This window comes from Nomascus leucogenys, chromosome 6 (genome assembly GCF_006542625.1).
Source record: "Nomascus leucogenys isolate Asia chromosome 6, Asia_NLE_v1, whole genome shotgun sequence".
Lineage (NCBI taxonomy): Eukaryota > Metazoa > Chordata > Mammalia > Primates > Hylobatidae > Nomascus > Nomascus leucogenys.
The window spans coordinates 57,600,525-57,622,578 of NC_044386.1; the positions used below are offsets into that span (position 1 = coordinate 57,600,525).

Below are 22,054 nucleotides of genomic sequence, written 5' to 3' on the forward strand. Positions count from 1 at the left end.
TATGGTTTAGGTATCTTTTACTTTTTCCAAGCTTTGTGCATGACCAAGATACATACTTTGCTATAAGGCTCACCAAATTCATCTTAAAATTGACAGCTAAATACTGTAATTATATAGTAGGAAGAAAATTCTTTTCTGAACATAGGAGTTGTAGGATCACCTAAAGTAGGGCTCCTACCTGGAATATCCAGTGACTGAAAACTATAACTGGGTAGGATTTGAATTTACCTACAAAAGGAGATAAATGGTTTAGTTGGACAAAAGATCACTCTTCAGTCCTATCCTTTCTGTTCCTCATTGTTACAAAAGAAAGTGGATGCTTCACTCATAACTAGGAATGATACTGCCTTTCCCAGTTCTACTGGAGGGGAAGTTAAAGGGCCACACCCTAGGCTTTGGGGGATAGAACTGCACCCAGCAGTGTCAGCAATTCCTGAAACAACTTGGATGAAACCGCGTGATGCCACACTCTTGACAGGGCATTTCTGGGCAGAGAACAGTCCTTGGGGGGTATAAACATGCAGTAAGCTCAGCTGCGTGGCAAGGATAAACAGGAACCCATCCTTAGGGCAGGGACAGCCTAATAAGAAAGGCCCTTCAGCTGTTCTAATCACCAGGGTAGGCCTGGGCAATAAACATGTAAGGAGAGAAAGAGATAATAAATTTTGATGAACTATGGACCCAGTCAGTCAGTCTACAGCTGCAGTGACCAGTATGGTGGCAACTGTACGGCTATTTAAATTAATGAAAACTAAAAATGTAGTTTCTAGCCATATTTCAGATGCTCCATAGCTACCTGTACTGAACAGTGTAGATTACAGAGCATTTCCATCACTGAAGAAAGCTCTATTGAACAGTGATCGTGTGTAGAGAACATCTGGTTCTCAATCTTGTGGAAAATAAGACAGTTTAAAGGGGTCTCATTTATTGTCACTGTTCCAAATGTACAAAAAAAATTAGAAAATACCCCCAACTCAACCCCACCCCCACAACATTCCCCTCAAAACAAATAATTTTTCCCAAAACCACAAACATAAACTGGTCCTGGTATTTCCATAAACAGTGCAGCTAAGAAACAGTTTAGAGAAAATTTAACAGGATTCAGATTATATCCATTCTATCCTCTCGGCCCTGAGAGGTAATAATTCCCATATGGGTCCTAGTCCTCCCCAATGGTTTTCCCATCTCTGGTGGAAGAGTCCTTTTACAAAGTGGTGTTTGGCTACTGCTTTAGAGATCCTCCTGTGCCTTCTTCTTCTTCTTGGGTTTTTCTTCTTGAATTACAGGGGGGTTTGTAGCTTCTCGTTGTAGATAGCTAATAAAATCACTTAATTCACGGCCACCCTGAAAACAGAAAGATTACCTTAAAAATGTAACTTTTTAAAGAACCCTGATCTGCCCCACCCAAACAGGAAGACTTCTGAGTTTATAAAAGCATATTAGCAGCCACATATACTGCCCATGAGAGTTTAAAGAGTTTTTAGTTAAATAAACCCAATTAGCCTGGCATGGTGGCTCACGCCTGTAATCCCAACACTTTGGGAGGCCAAGGCAGGTGGATCACCTGAGGTCAGGAGTTCAAGACCAGCCTGACCAACATGGAGAAACCCCATCTCTACTAAAAATACAAAATTAGCCAGGGTGGTGGCGCATGCCTGTAATCCCAGCTACTCGGGAGGCTGAGGCAGGAGAATCGCTTGAACGGTGAGCCGAGATCATGCCATTGCACTCCAGCCCAGGCAACAAGAGCGAAACTCCGTCTCAAAAAAATAAATAAATAAATAAATAAACCCAATTAAAGAACTATGTTTAAGAGTGTGTGTTTATGTCTGTGTATATATTTGTGGGGATATGGGACAATTCACTTACTTCATATTTCTTTGGATTTAGCTTCTTGTTGGCTGGAGAGAAGTATATGGTAGGAAAACTAGGGAAAGAAACATTCATTAATTTCAAGCAGTTATGTGGGCCCATGCTGCAGAACTCTTAAGCCAAGAAGGAATCAGTGGTTCTGCCTTCAACTGGAATATGAAAACTATGTCTAGTAATGATTTCCTGGTGGTTACAAGCTTTATTCCTATCTATTGCCTAGACACTTTTGTTAATTTTTAATCCACTTACCCTCTGACTTCATATGGAGAAGGCACATCATTGGCTGTGGCATCCATCTTGGCTATGACGATATTTGGGTCTTTGCTGAGCTGTTAATAAAACAGGTTAAATGTTTACATTTCGAGTTTTCAGTGACAGAGGGACACTTAGTCAATTCAAGACTTAAAACAATCTCATTCTTCCAACACTAAAAATACAAAAATTAGCCGGGTGTGGTGGTGCGCACCTGTAATTCCAGCAGATAAACTGCTGTTCAGGTGGGAAGAGTGGTTTGCAGATGGTAGTACTTCACTTTCCACAAGCTTCCCTTTTTTCTCTTGTATTAAGACTCTACATATTGCCACCTTCAAATTTACCTGGTCTAAATAAGACATTACAGGGGCTAAGCCAAATGTTTTAAGATGAAGGACCATATAGATTCATGTAAGCCATTACCAAAATTCAGAAGTCCTTAGATATTTTTAACCATTATCTAGATTGAGTCTGAGGAATGGAATGTTAGAAGTGGGTATTTCAGGCACTGCACAGGCTGGAGCACTAGGGGGCAGTCAAGAGAAAGTGAGTAAAAAGCAAGTAATTGGGAAAAAAATCTATCAGTACTTAGGAACCAAGCAAATTAGCCCATACTGAATACATATATAAACTTACTGCTCCCGCTTAAATGTTATCCTCAGAATAGGGTTCACACTTACCTTCTCACCAAGTTCTTTATACTTGGGCTCCAGGTTCTTACAGTGACCACACCAAGGGGCATAAAATTCAATCAGCACATCTTTATTTTCATTATTCACTATTTCATCAAAATTCTCTGCTACCACTACCTGAAAAACACAGAAGAATCTCTAGTTGGTAACATAAAAAAATAAATTCACAACTGTATTTGTTCCTAGACCCAATCCCTCTCTAATTTGATGTGTTACCATGGAAAATAAGTCATGGAAACCCAAATGACATTTACAGATTGTATTAAAGATGTTGTCATTCACTAGATACCAACTCGTTCCTATGTCTGTCACCTGTCAAACTATGTTCAGGAAGTTACAGGACATAGAAGTGCTACCCAACCGTTCCTTAAAATAATTTCAAGCCAAGCTTGGTGGCACATGCCTGCAGTCCAAGCTACTCAGAAGGCTGAGGCAACAGAGTAGGACCACATCTCTATAAAAAAATTCAAAGCACTGTTCTTAGGGGTTGCTCTATCCTCAAGAGTAACTTAGCCCAATATAAATTTCATCAGAAAATTCTACGCAGGCTTTATACTCTTGCCCCTACCAAGCATTATGAGCCCTGCCAATGCTTTTTTTTTTTTTTTTGAGATGGAGTTTCGCTCTTGTCGCCCAGGCTGGAGTGCAGTGGCATAATCTCGACTCACTGCAACCTCTGCTTCCCGGGTTCAAGCGATTCTCCTGCCTCAGCCTCCCGAGTAGCTGGGATTACAGGCGACTGCCACCATGCCTGGCTGATTTTTTTGTATTTTTAGTAGAGACGGGGTTTCACCATGCTGGACAGGCTGGTCTCAAACTATTGACCTTGTGATGTGCCCGCCTTTGCCTCCCAAAGTGCTGGGATTACAGGCATGAGCTACCGCTTGGCCTGCCAATGCTTATTTTATGACTCGGGAGTAAGGACAAAAAAAAAAAGAGATGGCCAACAAAGTCTTCATTTAGACCCCACAGTTTTGGAACAAAGAAATGAGGAGAGGCAATTGCTCATAGCTTGATGAGGCTGTGAGCACCTCACCTTTACAGGCCCATCATTGCTCTCTGGGATAGGTTCAGACTTCAGGTATCTCTTCAGATTGCCATCAAAGTAATCCTGCAGGAACCTCTCCAGAGCCTTCCCATCACGCCTACAATTGGAAAACAAGGGTAAGGCTTGTTAATCTATTCCCACCACTGAGAAAACTACAGCCAATTTCTTTGAACAGTTACTATGTATTTTAGCTTTTCAAGGCTAAAAAAAGGGGACTCTTATCTCTCAATATGCAGAACTACTGACTGAAGAAACAAACCGTTCCTTTTATTTCCAGTGTATTCTTTGTGGATTAGAAAGTTCAGAGAAAGGATAATCATTGGTCTTCTGGAGATTCATTTTTGTAAAAGAACCAGGTCTTATTGCTCTGGAGCATAGTGTGTGTTTACACTATTTTGTTTTATTGACTGGCTCACAAGGAAGATTTTCTCTTGTCTCAATCTCCCAAAATCTCAGAAAGTGAGGGTAAAAATTGTTTCTGGTCTTAAGATCTTCCCGATTCTGAATTTACTTTAGACCCACATAGTATTTCAAAAAGAAAATACATTCTGTAGGGATGAGGGGGGAATGGTTTGGTTTGAAATTACATCAGTATCAAGGAGACTGTTCAATCTTTTTTTGGATTTTAAAATTTTTTAGAGACAGGGTCTTGCTATGTTGCCCAGGCTGGCCTCAAACTCATGGGCTCAAGTGATCTTCCTGCCTCAGCCTCCCAAAGTGCTGGGATTATAGGGTGCGAGCCACCACATCTGGCCCAAAGGAGGCTGTCCAATCTTATCTATTTCTTTATTTTTTTGAGACACAGTCTTGCTCTGTCACCCAGGCTGGAGAACAGTGGCATGATCTCGGCTCACTGCAACCTCTGCCTCCCAGGTTCAAGTGATTCTGGTGCCTCAGCCTCCCCAGTAGCTGGAATTACAGGTGCGCACTGTCACACCCGGCTAATTTTTGTATTTTTAGTAGAGACGGGGTTTCACTATGTGGGCCAGGCTGGTCTTGAACTCCTGACTTCAAGTGATCCACATGCCTTGGCCTCCCAAAGTGCTGGGATTACAGGGGTGAGCCACTGCACTCAGCCTTTATCTGCTATTTCTAATGACCAAGTGGAGTCATGTAAGAATTCCAACCTGCCATCCTTTTATTAGTTTTCAGAATTCATTAAGGATCATAATCCTTAAAGTACCTATATGTATTTATTTATTTTTTTTTATTTATTTTTTTTGAGACCGAGTTTCGCTCTTGTTGCCAGGCCAGAGTGCAATGGCGCGATCTTGGCTCACTGCAACCTCCACCTCCCAGGTTCAAGCAATTCTCCTGCCTCAGCCTCCCGAGTACCTGGGATTACAGGCATGCACCACCGTGCCTGGCTAATTTTTTTGCATTTTTAGTAGAGACGGGGTTTCTCTATGTTGGTCAGGCTGGTCTCGAACTCCCGACCTTAGGCGATCCGCCCACCTCAGCCTCCCAAAGCGCTGGGATTACAGGCGTGAGCCACTGCGCCTGGCCTAAAGTACCTATATTTAAATTGAGAAAAATGACAGTCATAGGTCTTGATTAAAAGACCTATCTTCACATTCCAGGGTTATTGTTCTTTAGAAATCCTTTGTAGTATAAAAGGCTTTAATAATTGCCTTGGAGAATCAAAGCCCAACTAGCAACTCACGAGAACTCCTCCTGCATGACAAACTTCTCTCCTTTAGCAGTTCTGATAGCAACAACAGGAATCTCTCCAGCAGTGCTCTCCAAGCCAAAATCAGAAAGTTCATGGCTAAAAGTTTTGCGGCTAGCTACAGCAAAGTTGAGTTTGTGCCCAGCATCCAGGAATTTCTTTGCCACCATCATTACCCTGTGGGAAACAAGAGACATTTGTGCCAAGACTATACAGGGTGGTCAAGCACTTTTGAAACTAAGAAGCAAGTGATTGGAAAGCAAAGACTAAGTTCTATAGTTCTAGCCTTCTGGAATCAGTCTGAACAGTCTGAGCTCTTGGGCACTGACACAGGGTTATGATATACTTCAATGCCTTACTGAACTTCACTGGCAAATTGGTGATACCCAATCAACTGGTGCATTCCTGCTAAATCTTGCTGTAATATATAACTGAAATCTATTATAGGCATAATGACTGATCTGAAAAGAAAATTTGTAAGGGTAAAATGCGCTGACAGTCTCAATGTGCAAGTAAGCACAATGTTTTAAGTGCATTTTATATCAAATTTCCACCTTCTACTTAGAGTCACTGTGTCACAAAGCAAAGAAACACCTACAAAATACATGCCCAACAGATTGTGAAAACAGTTTATTTGTCCTTATGACTTCAAATGTAGTATTTGGAAGCCAAATGTTCCCATTCTTTCCTGCTTTTATACCACACATGGTAACAGGATAGTTATTTTAATTTTTTTTTTTTTTTTTTTTTTTTTACATCTTCTTAAGGAACCATTTATTGTTTTACAGATTCTTAAGGAACCAACAAGAATGTTAGAAGGGACTATTTATACATTGGGTAAACTTGTTCATAAGGGAAAAACTTAATTCTTATTACCTGTTTCTCCAGTAGTTGGAACCTTTAGCATTCTTTTCATAGTCCACATCATAGTAAGCAATAAGTAAGTCCTTGCCCTGTATCAAATCTTTATTGTCTTCTGTCATGTGAGGACAGATACCAAAACTGAAATGAAATAATCCATTATCAACTGGCTTGGCAAGTTTTTAGCTATATCATAAAGTTGCCACAAAATAACTGATAGCATTTATGAAGGAAAGAGATTTTAAACATTTAGGACAAGTACTGAGCAATATATACCTTACAGGATGACAATAGGAGTTCTAACACCCATACATTACTGCTTTAATATAAACTCAAACTATTATTATTACAATCCCCCCGAATAGACAGTTTAAGCCAAAATATAGCTCTGCTTAATAACTGAGGTAAACAAACTAAAATCAGGCAAATAAATCCCAGACAAGATACAAAGTAGTACTCACATGTTTTCCTGGATAAACTTTTTAATTTTGCCACTGGTCATTTTTTGCTCTGTATATGCCACAGTCTTGTCCTCAAACTTGTTAGTGAGATGTGAAGGACGAAATAAGATGATACCCCTTAAAAAAAAAAAAAAAAAGTCTCAGTAGGCAGATAGAAGAACTGTCTCCCATCTTTTTTTTTTTTCTTTGAGATAGGGTTTCGCTCTCTTGCTCAGGCTGGAGTGCAGTGGTGTGATCATAGCTCACTGTAGCCTTCAACTCCTAGGCTCAAGTGATCCCCCTACATTAGCTGCCTAAATAGCTGAGAACACAGGTGTGCACCACCATGCACAACTAATTTATTTTTTAAATTTTTGTAGAGATGGGGGTCTCACCATGTTACCAAGGGTAATCTTGAACTCCCAGGCTCAAGTGATCCTCCCATCTCAGCCTCCAAAAATGCTGGGATTACAGGCGGAGTTCCCATATTTCATGTAAAGCTCAGACTATCTATTTTTGCTGCCACTTTTAACTAGCAACATCTAAGTACATAAGGACTCTTTTCTAGTACCACAGATTCAGCAACATGACCTTTTCATTAACACTAAGATGCTAACCGCCTTAATCTTAAGTGCAATAATTGGGTACAGGGTTTAATAAATTTTGGGTTGGAAAATTAAGAGAACGTGGTTCTAATCATAGTTCCCCAACTAATTCCAAACACATTGGACCAGGTCTCAATTTAATCCTTCTGGGCTTCAGCTTTTTCATTATCTCAAAAGGGGGTTAGAGTAGATTTTCAAACCTTTAGAAACAATAGCAGGCCGGGTGTGGTGGCTCATGCCTGTAATCCCAACACTTTGGGAGCCCAAGGAAGACAGATCACCTAAGGTCAGGAGTTTGAGACCAGACTGGCCAATATAACGAAACCCTGTCTCTACTAAAAACACAAAAACTAGCCAGGTGTGGTGGTGCACAACTGTAATTCTAGCTACTCAGGAGGCTGAGGCAGGAGAATCACTTGAACCCAGGAGGCGGAGGTTGTAGTGAGCCAAGATTGCGCCACCGCACTCCAGCCTGGGCAACAAGGGCGAGACTCTGTCTGAAAAAAATAAAAAAAAAAAACTCAAACTTACTCTAAATCTTCTTTTCATACATGGTTAGTGACTATTGTTTACATTTTTTATACTCACCCCTTCCTATCCATTGCCACTAATGCTGCTGACCGAGTTTAGACTCTCACATGTAATCCTAGTTTAGATTCTCCTTATAATCCTTAGAATTCTCCTTAGAATCCTTAGAATGCCTTGCACCACTCCCCCTTCAAACCATTATCATGTGGTTGCCAGTGACTTCTTCACAAATTTAACCCATTTACGCGGGAGGTTGCAAATTGTTTTTGTGAAAGATCAGACCTTGGCAATGACCTTGAGCAGGAGGATATAAATAACTCCCACAAGCTCAGTATTCCAATAATGGAACACTAGGCATTACTCCCCAGCCCAAAGTCTTTCAATGGTTCTCAAAATGTCTAAAAGATAAAAATCAAAGCTCTTTTATATGGCACTTAAAATTTATAATTTGGTCTCTGCTAAATACTCCAATCTTATCTTTCATTATGATCTCAATCACAAACAATACTCTAGCAGTACTATGGGCCCCAACATGCCTAGGCTATCTTACATCTCAAGGCCTTCACTCCTGGTGCTCTATCTGGAATAATTTTTATTTCGAAGGCCATAACCTTCCAGAGAAAACTGATCCTTCAAGAGTCACCCCTTCTATGAATTTTTCTGATATTACCCCCTTACCCCAAAAGAAGAAAGAAACACTTCCTCTTTTGTACTTCCAACCACTCTGTATATAGTTCTACATACACTTACACTTTCATTTTTATATATGTTCATGTATACAATCTCCCTTTACTAGATAGAGGAATGGTCCTTGAAGGCAGCAATAGTTTCTGGCATGTTGCATAATGCCTTGAAAGTACTCAATAAACCCTTGGGAAAAAAATAGGTATAAAAATGACCAATTCAGCTGGGTGTGGTGGCTCATGCCTGTAATCTCAGCACTTTGGGAGGCCGAGGTGGGTGGATCACTTGAGGCCAGGAATTTGAGACCAGCCTGGGCAACATGGTGAAACCCTGTCTCTACTAAAAATACAAAAATTAGCCGGGTGTGGTGGCGCGTGCCTGTACTCCCAGCTACTCAGGAGGTTGAGACATGAGAATCGTTTGAACCTGGGAGGCGGAGGCTGCAGTGAGCAGAGATTGTACCACTGCACTCCAGCCTGGGTGACAAGAGTGAAACCTTGTCCCAATCAATCAATCAATCAATATCACCAGTTCACACAATAATACTTGGTAAGGAGATTCAACTCAGTCACTTACTCTCCATTATCATCATACTCGTTCACCAGAGACTCAACATTCGTATGTGCAAATCGGTAGTTATCCCTCAAGTTGCTGGCTGCTTTTAGGAACTCGGAGTGAGCTTCACTGAATGAATCATGGAAAAAACCTATACAGAAAATATTAAACACGAGGAAGAAGCAATAAGTGCTGACAGATAGACATTCCAAACCATAAACGTCTATTTTTCAAGGGTTTCATTCTACTTTGAGGACTGGGTCTGCTTTGCCATGACTACCTCAGACAGGCACAATATTTAAGATGAGAATTTTCCCTCTACCCTTTACAGAAACATTTTTTGAGAGAGCCAAGGGAGAAAATTTGTCAGTGTTCAAGTCTTCATTCTACCTTCCCATAATTGAACAAATTTGGGCAAACTGCTTAACTTAAGAGTTTCAGGGACTATTTCAGGTATCAGAAGGATTAAATTAAGATGATATGTCAAAATAAACTGTAAACCACTTCAACCAATTTTTTTCCTTCTCTATATTTGTCTTTAGAACTACTCATTTAGAAAAGTGACTAAAACATAAATGTTTAGTAAATACATGCTAACTGCTTGTAAAATATAAAGAATCAGTAAAATGTAGATGGTAAAAAGTGGCTTTTAGCCAAATTTAAACAGTAAACCATATTCTGCTGCCAGAAAGTCACTTTTTTTTTTTTTTTTTTTTTTTTGCAAGAGTTTTGCTCTTGTTGCCCAGGCTGGAGTACAATGGCGCGATCTTAGCTCACCCCAACCTCTGCCTCCCGGGTTCAAGCGATTCTCCTGCCTCAGCCTCCCAAGTAGCTGAGATTACAGGCATGCGCCATCATGCTCGGCTAATTTTGTATTTTTAGTAGAGACGGGGTTTCTCCATGTTGGTCAGGTTGGTCTCAGACTCCCGACCTCAGGTGATCCGCCCGCTTCAGCCTCCCAAAGTGCTGGGATTACAGGTGTGAGCCACTGAGCCAGGCGAAAGTCAGTTTTATTACAGTAATTAGGAGACTAAGAGAAGCACAAACATAGCTTTTATGTTTAAATTTATTTTTTAGTCAAATTTATCATATATCACATTTAAAAAACAAAACAATGAACATCTAAGATGCAGAAAGTGTTTAACTGGCTCATGTCATTTAAAAATGAGATACTGCAACACATGAGAAAGCAATGAATGCTGCAAAACAAGACAAATCCTAGCAATCTGATTTTAAATTTTAAGTTCCCTAATTATTGTGAAAATAGCAGAAGTTTATTATTTACTTGTATCTTCCTACCTTAAAACCTTATTTTCAGTCATAACTACCCTATTATGAGTTAAATCTCAGAGTTTAAGAAGCATTAGAAAATGCTGAAGATATTCCTATCCTAGTCCTTTTTTTCCCCCACACCCACCTCTCCTAGTCCTTTAATTGAAATTAAACCTTTACATCTATAAGAACATAAACCCACTCAAATAAAACACCAATTGCCCCCCACATTATAATTACATTATATAGTAATTATATAATGTACTATAGTGCATTATAGTAATTGCTGACCCAATTCTGTCAGTTGCCTTTTCAACTGCCCCAAGGTTTCCTTAACTGGTTTAATTCTGTGGCTTTCCCAGACATGGAGGGTTCTGGAAACCAAACTGACAATTCTGTGGCACGGTTTAATATTTGCTACTTACCTACTATAGATGCATCTTTATCACTAATGAATTTCTTAAATTCTTCCTCAGTCCTGAGAGGCACTGAAGCTGGTCCTGCCTGCTTCTTCAGGTGGCTGACAATTCCATCTTAGAAGTCAAAATAAAAGTTATAACAACACAACTTATTTATAATTTTTGAGAAGGCAATTATTCATGATTCACAATTCAGAAGGTACAAAAGGGTGTATGATGAAGTCTTCTTGCCACCCTTGTCCCTAGTCACCCAGTTTCCTCCTTATAAGATTTCAGTTTCTTTCTTTTTTTTTTTTTTTTTTTTTGAGACAGAGTCTCGCTCTGTTGCCCAGGCTGGAGTGCAGTGGCACAATCTCAGCTCACTACAAGCTCTGCCTCCCGTGTTCACGCCATTCTCCTACCTCAGCCTCCCGAGTAGCTGGGACTACAGGTGCCCACCACCACGCCTGGCTTTTTTTTGTATTTTTTTAGTAGAGATGGGGTTTCACCGTGTTAGACAGGATGGTCTCGATCTCCTGACCTCGTGATCCACCTACCTTGGCCTCCCAAAGTGCTGGGATTACAGGCGTGAGCCACCGCACCCAGCCAAGATTTCAGTTTCTTGTATATCCTTCCAGACATTTTCTGCATAAACAGGCAATTATATATACACAGCTACCTCAACCTTTTATTACAGTAGCATAGCGTTTTTTATTATTATTGTTTTAAAAAGTTTTTTTGGCAGGGCGTGGTGGCTCACGCCTGTAATCACAGCACTCTGGGAGGCCGAGGTGGGCGGATCACGAGATCAGGAGATCGAGACCATCCTGGCTAACATGGTGAAACCCCATCTCCACTAAAAATACCAAAAAAATTAGCTGGGTGTGGTGGCAGGCGCCTGTGGTCCCCAGCTACTGGGGAGGCTGAGGCAGGAGAATGGCGTGAACCCAGGAGGCGGAGCTTGCAGTGAGCCGAGGTCGTGCCACTGCACTCCACCCTGGGCGACAGAGTGAGACTCCATCTCAAACAAACAAACAAACAAACAAACAAAGTTTTTTTTTTTTTTTAACAGAAACATTACAATGCACAGTGTTTCACTATAAATGTACCATAGTTTATTTAACCAGACACAATTGCAAAACTGATGGACATTTGTTTCCATTTTTTTTTTTTTTTTTTTTTGAGACAGGGTCTCCTTCTGTCACCCAGGCTGGAGTCCAGTGACATGATCATTGCTCACTGCAGCCTCGACCTCCCAGGGTCAATCAGACCTCTTGCCTCAGTCTCCTGAGTAGGCGGGTCTACAGGCATGCACCATCACACCTGGCTAGTTTTTTGTATTTTTATAGAGACAGGGTCTCACTATGTTGCCCAGGATGGCCTCCAACTCCTAGGCTCAAGCAAACCACCTGCCTCAGCTTCCCAAAGTGCTGGGATTTCAGGCATGAGCCTTGTTAAACCATTTTTTTGTCTGATTGTTTGAGATGGAGTTTCACTCGTCACCCAGACTGGAGTGCAATGGCACGACTGAGGCAGTGGCTCACTGCAACATCCGCCTCCTGGGTTCAAGCAATTCTCCTGCCTCAGCCTCCCAAGTAGCTGGAATTACAGGCTTCTGCCACCACGCCCGGCTAATTTTTTGTATTTTTAGTAGAGACAGGGTTTCACTATGTTGGCTGGCCAGGCTGGTCTTGAACTCTTGACCTCGTGATCTGCCCACCTCCACCTCCCAAAGTGCTGGGATTACAGGCGTGAGCCACCATGCCCGGCCCTTGTTAACCATTTTTAAACATACAATTTTGTATACTATTTGTGCTACCTCATGTAAGCGGAATCATATAGCAACATGTAGTCAGAATTTTCTTCTTTAAGGCTGAATAATCTTCCACTGGATGCATATACCATATTTTGTTTACTATTCATTCACTGATAGATACTTGGGTTACTTCTACCTTTTGGCTACTATGAATAATGCTGCTGTGGATGTAGGTGTACAAGTATCTTCTTTTGGGTATACAATAAGTCCTCACTTAATATTATTCATATGTTCTCAGAAACTGCAACTTCAAAGAAAGAATGCATAGCAAGTCCTAGAATAACACTGTTTCCTATAACATTGATGAGGAAAAAAAAACAAGTTTTGTTATAGGTTGTTTCAGTTAAAAGTCACAGCTTCCAAGAATCTATAGACAACATTAAGTGAGAACTTAATGTATACTCAGAAGTGGGTATACAGAAGCTGGATCATATATATGGTAATTTTATTTATTTATTCATTTATTTACTTATTTTTGAAACAGAGTCTCGCTCTTTCGCCCAGGCCAGACTGCAGTGGCGCTATCTCGGCTTACTGCAAGCTCCGCCTCCTGGGTTCACGCCATTCTCCTGCCTCAGCCTCCCGAGTAGCTGGAACTACAGGCACCCGCCACTGTGCCCGGCTAATTTTTTGTATTTTTAGTAGAGACAGGGTTTTTCTTTTCTTTTTTTTTTTTTTTTTTTTTTTTTGAGACGGAGTCTTGCTGTTGCGCAGGCTGGAGTGCAGTGGAGCGATTTCGGCTCACTGCAGGCTCCGCCCCGCAGGGTTCACACCATTCTCCTGCCTCAGCCTCCGGAGTAGCTGGGACTATAGGCTCCCGCCACCTCGCCCGGCTAATTTTTTTATTTTTAGTAGAGACAGGGTTTCACCGTGTTAGCCAGGATGGTCTCGATCTCCTGACCTTGTGATCCGCCTGCCTCGGCCTCCCAAAGTGCTGGGATTACAGGCATGAGCCACCGCGCCCGGCCGAAACAGGGTTTCAATGTGTTAGCCAGGATGGTCTCGCTCTCCTGACCTTGTGATCTGCCCACCTCGGCCTCCCAAAGTGCTGGGATTACAGGCATGAGCCACCACGCCTGGCCTGGTAATTTTATTTTCATTTTTATTTTTTTTGAGACAGGGTCTCACTCTGTCACCCAGGCTGGAGTGCAGTGGTGTGATCTCAGCTCACTGCAACCTCCACCTTCCAGGTTCAAGCGATTCTCCTGCCTTACCCTCTCAAGTAGCTAGGACTACATGTGTCCACCACCACGCCCAGCTAATTTTTGTATTTTTTGGTGGAGACAGGGTTTCACCATGATGGCCAGGCTGGTCTCGAACTCCTGACCTCAAGTGATCTACCTACCTTGGCCTCCCAAAGAGCTGGGATTACAGTCACGAGCTACCGTGCCTGGCCTTCTATTTTTAATTTTTTTATCTTTTTTTTTTTTTTTTTTTTGAGACGGAGTCTTGCTTTATTCCCCAGGCTGGAGTGCAGTGGCCCGATCTCGACTCACTACAACCTCTGCCTCCTGGGCTCAAGCGATCCTCCTGCCTCGGCCTCCCAGGTAGCTGGGATTACAGGTATGTGCCATCACACCCAGCTAATTTTTGTATTTTTAGTAGAGAGAGGGTTTCACTATGTTGTCTTGGCTGGTCTCAAACTCCTGACCTCAAATAATCCGCCTGCCTTGGCCTCCCAAAGTGCTGGGATTATAGGCATGAGCCACGAGGCCCGGCCCTATTTTTAATTTTTAAACGAACCACCATACTGTGTTTTCCATAGTGGTTGTCCCATTTTACATTCCTAATAGCGCACAAAGTTTCCAATTTCTCTACATCCACACCAACATTGGCTATTTTGTTGTTGTTGTTTTGAGACAGTTTCCTTCTTGTTGCCCAGGCTGGAGTACAATGGCATGATCTTGGCTCACTGCAACCTCCGCCTCCCAGATTCAAGCGATTCTCCTGCCTCAGCCTCCCGAGTAGCTGGGATTACAGGCATGCACCACCACTCCTGGCTAATTTTGTATTTTTAGTAGAGACAGGGTTTCCCCATGTTGGTCAGGCTGGTCTCGAACTCCCAACCTCAGGTGATCCGCCAGCCTCAGCCTCCTAAAGTGCTAGGATTACAGGCGTGAGCCACCGTGCCCAGCCTATTTTGGTTTTGTTTTTTTTTTAATAGTAGCCATCCTAATGGGTATGAGATGGTTATCCATATATATATGGAGATAACACACACTTTTTTTTTTTTTTTTGTGGAGATGGAGTCTCGCTCTGTCGCCCAGGGCTGGAGTGCTGTGACACGATCTCAGCCCACTGCAACCTCCGCCTCCTGGATTCAAGTGATTCTCCTGCCTCAGCCTCCCAAGTAGCTGGGATTACAGGCATGTGCCACCACGCCCAGTGCTAATTTTTGTATTTTTAGTAGAAATGGGGTTTCACCATGCTGGCCAGGCTGGTCTCAAATTCCTGACCTCGTGATCTGCCCACCTCAGCCTCCCAAAGTGCTGGGATTACAGGTGTGAGCCACTGTGCCCGGCCCACACTTTTTTTTTTTTTGAGACAGAGTCTCGCTCTGTCGCCCATGCTGGAGTGCAGTGGCGCGATCTTGGCTCACTGCAAGCCCCGCCTCCCGGGTTCACCCCATTCTCCTGCCTCAGCCTCCCAAGTAGCTAGGACTACAGGTGCCCGCCACCTCGCCTGGCTAATTTTTTGTATTTTTAGTAGAGATGGGGTTTCACCGTGTTAGCCAGGATGGTCTTGATCTCCTGACCTCGTGATCCACCTGCCTCAGCCTCCCAAAGTGCTGGGATTACAGGCGTAAGCCACCGTGCCCGGCCCTGGCCCAAACTTTTTATTGGAGATGGAGACTAACTTATATTGCCCAGGCTGTGCTCAAGAGTCTCTCACCTCAGCCTCCTGAATAGCTAAAACTATAGGTACGTGCCACTGCACCCAGCTCATCTATATTTTTAAAACTTGTTTGTTGCCTTCTCCCCCTCATCCACCAGAATGTAAGCTTCACAACAGTAGGGACCTTGTCTGTTTTATCAATAAACGCCAACCACCTAGTATATTTAGAATATCTGGCACACAGTAATTAATCAATAAATATTTGTAAAATGAAAAAATGTCGAGCTGACCTTATAAATCAAGTTTGTGTATTTTCTATATTACTTATATAATTTGTTCATTTAGAGAGGTCTTTTGTTACCACCAAACTGACCTCTTAGATGAGGAATTTTTAAGACTGAAAGTATACTGTGTAGAAAAACACATTTTTATGTTTCACACTACAAAGAATAAGGTACTTAACATCAGTTTCCAGAATGTAATTCAGGATCCTTACCAGCAGTCCTAGGTCCATCATAAGCACCTGCTTCTTCACCATCTCTAAATATCTTCAGGGTTGGATATCCACTGACTCCATATTTATTACAGGTGTTAGTGTTGGCAGTGCAGTCAACCTAAAGATCAAAATACACAAACTATTTTCTTATCCAAGTTTTTGCTGCAGGTTCTTCCTATATTCTCAAAATACTAGGATTGGTCAAATCCTAAGGGGATCAAGGAATTCTTGGCATACATGCCATAGAACATTAGATTTTAAAGGCAGACTGGAGCTTGCCTAACTACATCAGAACTGCCTAAGGAATTCTTTAAAATTGAGATTCCTAGGCCTCACATAAAATGCAAAGTTACTGTTTAAATTCTGCCCTTGTAGTCTCTATTAGCTAAAGCAGTGGTCTTCATCTTTTTTCCGCCTCAGAACACATGAGGGATAAATCACTTAAATTATTAACAGTGACTTACTTTGATTACGACCATCACCATAAAGGATATGGGGGTACATATCCTTTAGGTGGAATGTAATTTGATTTTGCAAATCATCTAGAGCTATTATCAAAGGTACCAATACTTGTACACGTACCCTGAGCTAGTTTGAATCTGGGCTATACCATAACATAACCGATCTAGTGAGACCTATCAGGAAGAAGGAAAATAATTTCCTGGAACGAGCCACTTACTCCAACCCAGGCACAAGTACTTTGCATATATTATCTCATTTAACCGCCACAAGATTATGAAGTATGATCCTTATGCTCTAAAATGGGTAAACTAAGATCCAGAAAATTAATGTGTCTATAGTCACACAGGTAGGAATTGTGATTGAATTTTCTTTTCTTTTTTTTTTTTTTTTTTTTGAGACGGAGTTTCACTCTTGTTGCCCAGGCTGGAGTACAATGGCGCAAATTCGGCTCACTGCAACCTCCACCCCACAGGTTCAAGCCATTCTCTTGCCTCAGCCTCCCGAGTAGCTGGGATTATAGGCACCGGCCACTACGCCTGGCTAATTTTTGTATTTTTAGTAGAGACGGGGTTTCACCATGTTGGCCAGGCTGGTCTTGAACTCCAGACCTCAGGAGATCCACCCACTTTGGCCTCCCAAAGTGCTGGGATTACAGGTGTGAGCCACAGCGCCTGGCTGTGATTGAATTTTTTTTCCTATGGCAAGCTGCTTGATAGGATTAAAAGTAGTTTCCAAAAGTAGCCTTATATATGAACTATTTGTGGCTGGCAGAGGTATGAGCTTTTAGACTAGAACTACTATAGGTTTACTACAGAATGGCAACATTCTGGAAGCATTAATTTGATTGTAAAAACAAATACCAAGTTTACAGTTGACCATTTGGTTACATTTTCATCAATATCCTCATATCATTTTTGTATTCCCATCATTGTGATTATCGTATGGCAGTTTAGGCAACTCATTTACTCATAGATTATTATTATTTTTTGAGATGGAGTCTTGCTCTGTCGCCCAGGCTGGAGTACAGTGGCATGATCTCAGCTCACTGCAACCTCCGCCCCCCCTGGGTTCAAGTGATTGTCCTCTGTCTCAGCCTTCCAAGTAGCTGGGATTACAGGCACCTGCCACCACGCATGGCTAATTTTTATATTTTTTAGTAGAGACGGGGTTTCACCATGACCTCAGGTGATCCGCCCTCCTCAGCCTGTCAAAGTGCTGGGATTACAGGCGTGAGCCACCGTGCCCAGCCTCAATGATTACTTTAACCTTTACAGCTGTACTTCTGCTTTCCATCTTTAATTCTTATTTACCATATACTTTACTACTTTTTTTTTTTTTGAGACTGGGTTTCGCTCTATTGCCCAGGCTAGAGTGCAATGGCTCAATCACAGCTCACTGCAGCCTCAACCTCTCTGGCTTAAGCAATCCTTCCACCTCAGCCTCTGAGTAGCTGCGACTATGGAAGCCTGCCTATATCTTTAGTAGAGATGGAATTTTGCCATGTTGCCCAGGCTGGTCTCAAGTGATCTACTTGCCTTGACCTCCCAAAGTACTGGGATTACACTTTTTTTTTTTTTTTTTTTTTTTTAAGAGACAGGGTCTTACTCTGTCACCTAGGCTGGAGTCCAGTAGTGTGGTCATAGTTCACTGCAGCCTCAAGCAATCCTCCTGCTTCAGCCTTTTGAGAAGCTGGGACTACAGGTGTGAGCCACCACACCCAGCTTTTTAAATTTTTTGTAGAGATGAAGTCTTGCTTTGTTGCCCAGGCAACAAACTCCTGGCCTCAAGTGATCATCCCAAAGTGCTGGAATTACAGCTGTGAGCCACCATACCTGGTCTATTGTACTTCTTATGCCAGTAATTTCCTTAGTCTCACTACTTTTCAATTTTTTTTTTTGTTGTTGTTGAGACGGAGTCTCGCTCTGTCACCAGGCTGGAGTGCAGTGGCCCGATCTTGGCTCACTGCAACCTTCATCTCCTAGGTTCAAGCAATTCTCCTGCCTCAGCCTCCTGAGTAGCTGGGACTACACGCGCGTGCCATCACGCCCAGCTAATTTTTGTATTTTTAGTTGAGACAGTGTTTCGCCATGTTGGCTAGGATGGTCTCAATCTCTCGACTTCGTGATCCACCCAACCTCAGCCTCCCAAAGTGCTGGGATTACAGGCATGAGCCATCGTGCCCAGCCACTACTTTTAATCTTTTAAAACTACAAGTCAGTTGTGTATTTGCCCAGAAACTAGTACTCACTCTTCTTAGCAGAATAAGAGTAGAGAAAATGAATGTTAATCTTACAAACTATTTATTACTGTTATCTTTTTCCATGTAACAAAGCTGAGACAACAAACTACTTTTTAAAATACTTCACGTCCTTTAGTGAAGAATCCACCTGTACTTACCTTTGCTAATGGGACTATTCCTTTTAATCTGGTAGCTGCAGCTTCATACTCAGGAGCAAGTCTCTTGCAGTGTCCACACCTATATACGTATTAAAAAAGCCAAATTCTCAGTTTAATCCTATGAATTCGTTAATGTTGTCTCACTAGGAAGAATCTCAAACTATAATACTACCTTTGAGCTAGAGACACTTCCAAAAGCAAAATCATCACATGAACAACATTCATTATTGTTAAAGTAAACCAGAACTCTCAGAAGGTAAAGGTCCTACCCCTAGACTGAGGTTGACTCCATAGTACTGGTTCAGCACAGGGCAGCTCTATTTTCTGCATACAAAGTATAACTAAGTTGTGAAAGCTGTAGTCAAAGGTGTACGCCACATTATTAAAGAGGGTTGAATGGGTGAATGCCCTTTTGACCAATTAATGAGGCTGAATGAAGGACAAGATAGAAATAATCCCATTTCTGATAGAATTCCCCAGAGGAAAATACAATTCTCCCTGGGAAACCAGCATTGTGGTTGTTAAAAATTGTGACTGAAGCTCACACCTGTAATCCCAGCACTTTGGGAGGCCAAGGCGAGTAGATCACTTGAGGTCAGGAGTTCAAGACTGGCCTGGCCAACATAGTGAAACCCCATCTCTACTAACAATACAAAAATTAGCCAGGCGTGGTGGTGGGCACCTGTAATCCCAGCTGTAATCGGGAGGCTGAGGCAGGAGAATTGCTTGAACCTGGGAGGTGGAGGTTGCAGTGAGCTGACATTACGCCACTGCACTCCAGCCTGGGTGACAGAGCAAGACTCTGTCTCGGCAGGGGGACAAAATTGTGACTGAAACCCTGTAATGTCTCAAGTATGATATTAAGTCTTTTAGATGGCAGTCCTGATTTTTACAGCTACACAGTTCACCTGGCCATGAGAAGTGATAACAAAACATGTAAACTAGAATACCTTTCCCAGAGGGCCACCAGAAGCACCGGCTCCTCTGCCCAGAAAGTCCTAATCAGTGTATATACAGCTAGCACCAGCTGTACATCACCTCTTCAAAAGCCAATGGGTTGCAGAGGGATCACGTTGAGAAGGTGAGTTCTGTAACCTCCCCGTAGACAGCAAAAATAGAAATATAATAGAGAAGAAACTTTAAGCAGATATATTTCAATAGTCAATGGTGTAATTTTATTAAGTGATGGATAACTTGGAAATACTGTACACCTAAAACTTGTTTAAAATAAAGGATTGTAACAGCTTATTCTCCAAGGTCTTCAGGGGCCTATTAAAGTATAAAAGAACCAAATGATAAATACCAAATTCAGGATAAAGGAGTGTATAAGATGGTAAAGGGGCACATAGGGGACTTCAAATGTACTGGCTATGTTTTTTAGACTGAGTGCAAACAAATGGTATTCCTTATGCTGTATTTCACAGATTCATTGGTTTTTCCTGAAATTAAGATGTGTTTTGCAGTCATGTTATAGTTTCAATGGTAGTATTTCTTTCTCAGTGAGACACAAGATAGTTCCTCTCACAATCAGTGATATCTTATGTGTGTGAAATAGGGTCTTATTCATTATATCCTCTGTATTCCTTTAATATTGCATAGTAAATATATTTTAAAGGGAGTAACAATTGGATCTGGGTCTTTAAGGATTTAACGCTTCAGAGAGAAGAGGGCAGGGTATTTAAGATGAGGGAGATAGTAGAGCAAATGTAAAAGAATACCAGTAAGCACGATGCATTCAGAGAACCGTAAAGGGCTTTTTTGAGATAATAAATGTGCGTGCAGGTGTACTAAGACTACATCAATCAGCAATGTCAAAGACTGACAGAAAGGGAGAAAACAGAGACAAGAATAAAGCCATCTAGAAGATAATATATTTCACATGGCAGACAATAAAAGCTTGGACCAGAATGGCAGCAATGAGAATAAAGAAGAGACAGACGAGAGATTTCTGTTGAATATATAGTAGTTGTCAAGGCTGAGGCAACAGATTTATGAGTTAATCGTTTCAACTATCTTCAAACATTTTAAGAGAAAAAAAATCACATACAATAGTTACTAGGTCAAGCCAGTGGGTGTCAACTCTAGATGCTTATCAGAAATACCCATGGAGCATTAAAACAAAAAAAGTATGCATGGCTTACTGAATGAGAATCTCCAGAAATCTGGGGAGCAACCAGGTGTGTGTGTAAGCTGCAAGGCTGGGACTAAAATCCACTGCCTTAAACTTTGGCAATATCCATAAAGTCATCGAATCCACAAGAGTTTCAACGAGGCTGGAGGAGACTCCCCTCTTCAAATCCACCAGGAATGGAACTCAGGTGGTATTTAAGGGAAATGAGGGTCAGTTAACATAGATCCTTCAAGATTAACCACTACTTCTTTCACCCACCCCCTAGAAAATATTAAAACACAATTAATTCTATCTATCCTCAGGGATGGCACCTGGCAGTTGATAATGAATTCCAACATATATTCACCCAATAATCATCACTTCCTCATGTGTGCCATGTGTCAAGTGCTTTTTGATAAGTGCCTTATTAAGTGTCTTTGATAAGAAAATTGATATAGTCCTTTCCTTATAGGAACACCAGTCTGGCAGGGGTGACAGAGTATTATTAGATGCCAATAGAGAGGCAGGATCAACCAGTTAGTTGTCCAGGGAAGGAAAAAAAAATTTGAGCTAAATGTTGATGTTGAAAAGATCAACTCGGGGTGGAGATTACAAGTAAAGAAATTAGCACATATATTACTATTTTTTTTCAAGACGGAGTCTTGCTCTGTCACCCAGGCTGGAGTCCAGTGGCATGATCTCAGCTCATTGTAACCTGCACCTCCCAGGTTCAAGCAATTCTCCTGCCTCAGCCTCCTGAGTAGCTGGGATTACAGGCTCCTGCCACCGTGCCTGGCCAATTTTTGTATTTTTAGTAGAGTAGAGACAAGGTTTCCCCATGTTGGCCAGGCTGGTCTCAAACTCCTGAATCTCGTGATCTGCCCACCTCGGCCTCCCAAAGTGCTGGGATTACAGGCATGAGCCACTACGCCCAGCCAAGGACTTAATATTAAATATTAGCACTAATCAATAAATTTTCAGACATTTCCAAACATTTAAAGTGTTATTTCCCCAGAGAAATTCAGATACTCTTATCCTTAAAAATATATAGCAGATTAACTC

General features: G+C 41.8%; 1 protein-coding gene across 1 annotated transcript in view; it reads right to left on the reverse strand.

Annotated features, from left to right (window-relative positions):
- The window catches only part of PDIA3 (protein disulfide isomerase family A member 3), a 26,056-nt gene continuing 4,002 nt past the window's right edge, over window positions 1-22,054 (reverse strand). The window contains exons 2-13 of the mRNA XM_003266813.4: window positions 18,883-18,961; window positions 16,024-16,141; window positions 10,904-11,011; window positions 9,228-9,357; window positions 6,856-6,972; window positions 6,410-6,535; window positions 5,528-5,710; window positions 3,853-3,961; window positions 2,805-2,933; window positions 2,122-2,201; window positions 1,870-1,927; window positions 1-1,344 (exon numbers count right to left, since the gene is read on the reverse strand). Coding sequence (XP_003266861.1) covers window positions 1,231-1,344; window positions 1,870-1,927; window positions 2,122-2,201; window positions 2,805-2,933; window positions 3,853-3,961; window positions 5,528-5,710; window positions 6,410-6,535; window positions 6,856-6,972; window positions 9,228-9,357; window positions 10,904-11,011; window positions 16,024-16,141; window positions 18,883-18,961 — 1,351 coding nt within the window. The 3' untranslated portion in view covers window positions 1-1,230. The remainder of the gene's footprint in view (window positions 1,345-1,869; window positions 1,928-2,121; window positions 2,202-2,804; window positions 2,934-3,852; window positions 3,962-5,527; window positions 5,711-6,409; window positions 6,536-6,855; window positions 6,973-9,227; window positions 9,358-10,903; window positions 11,012-16,023; window positions 16,142-18,882; window positions 18,962-22,054) is intronic.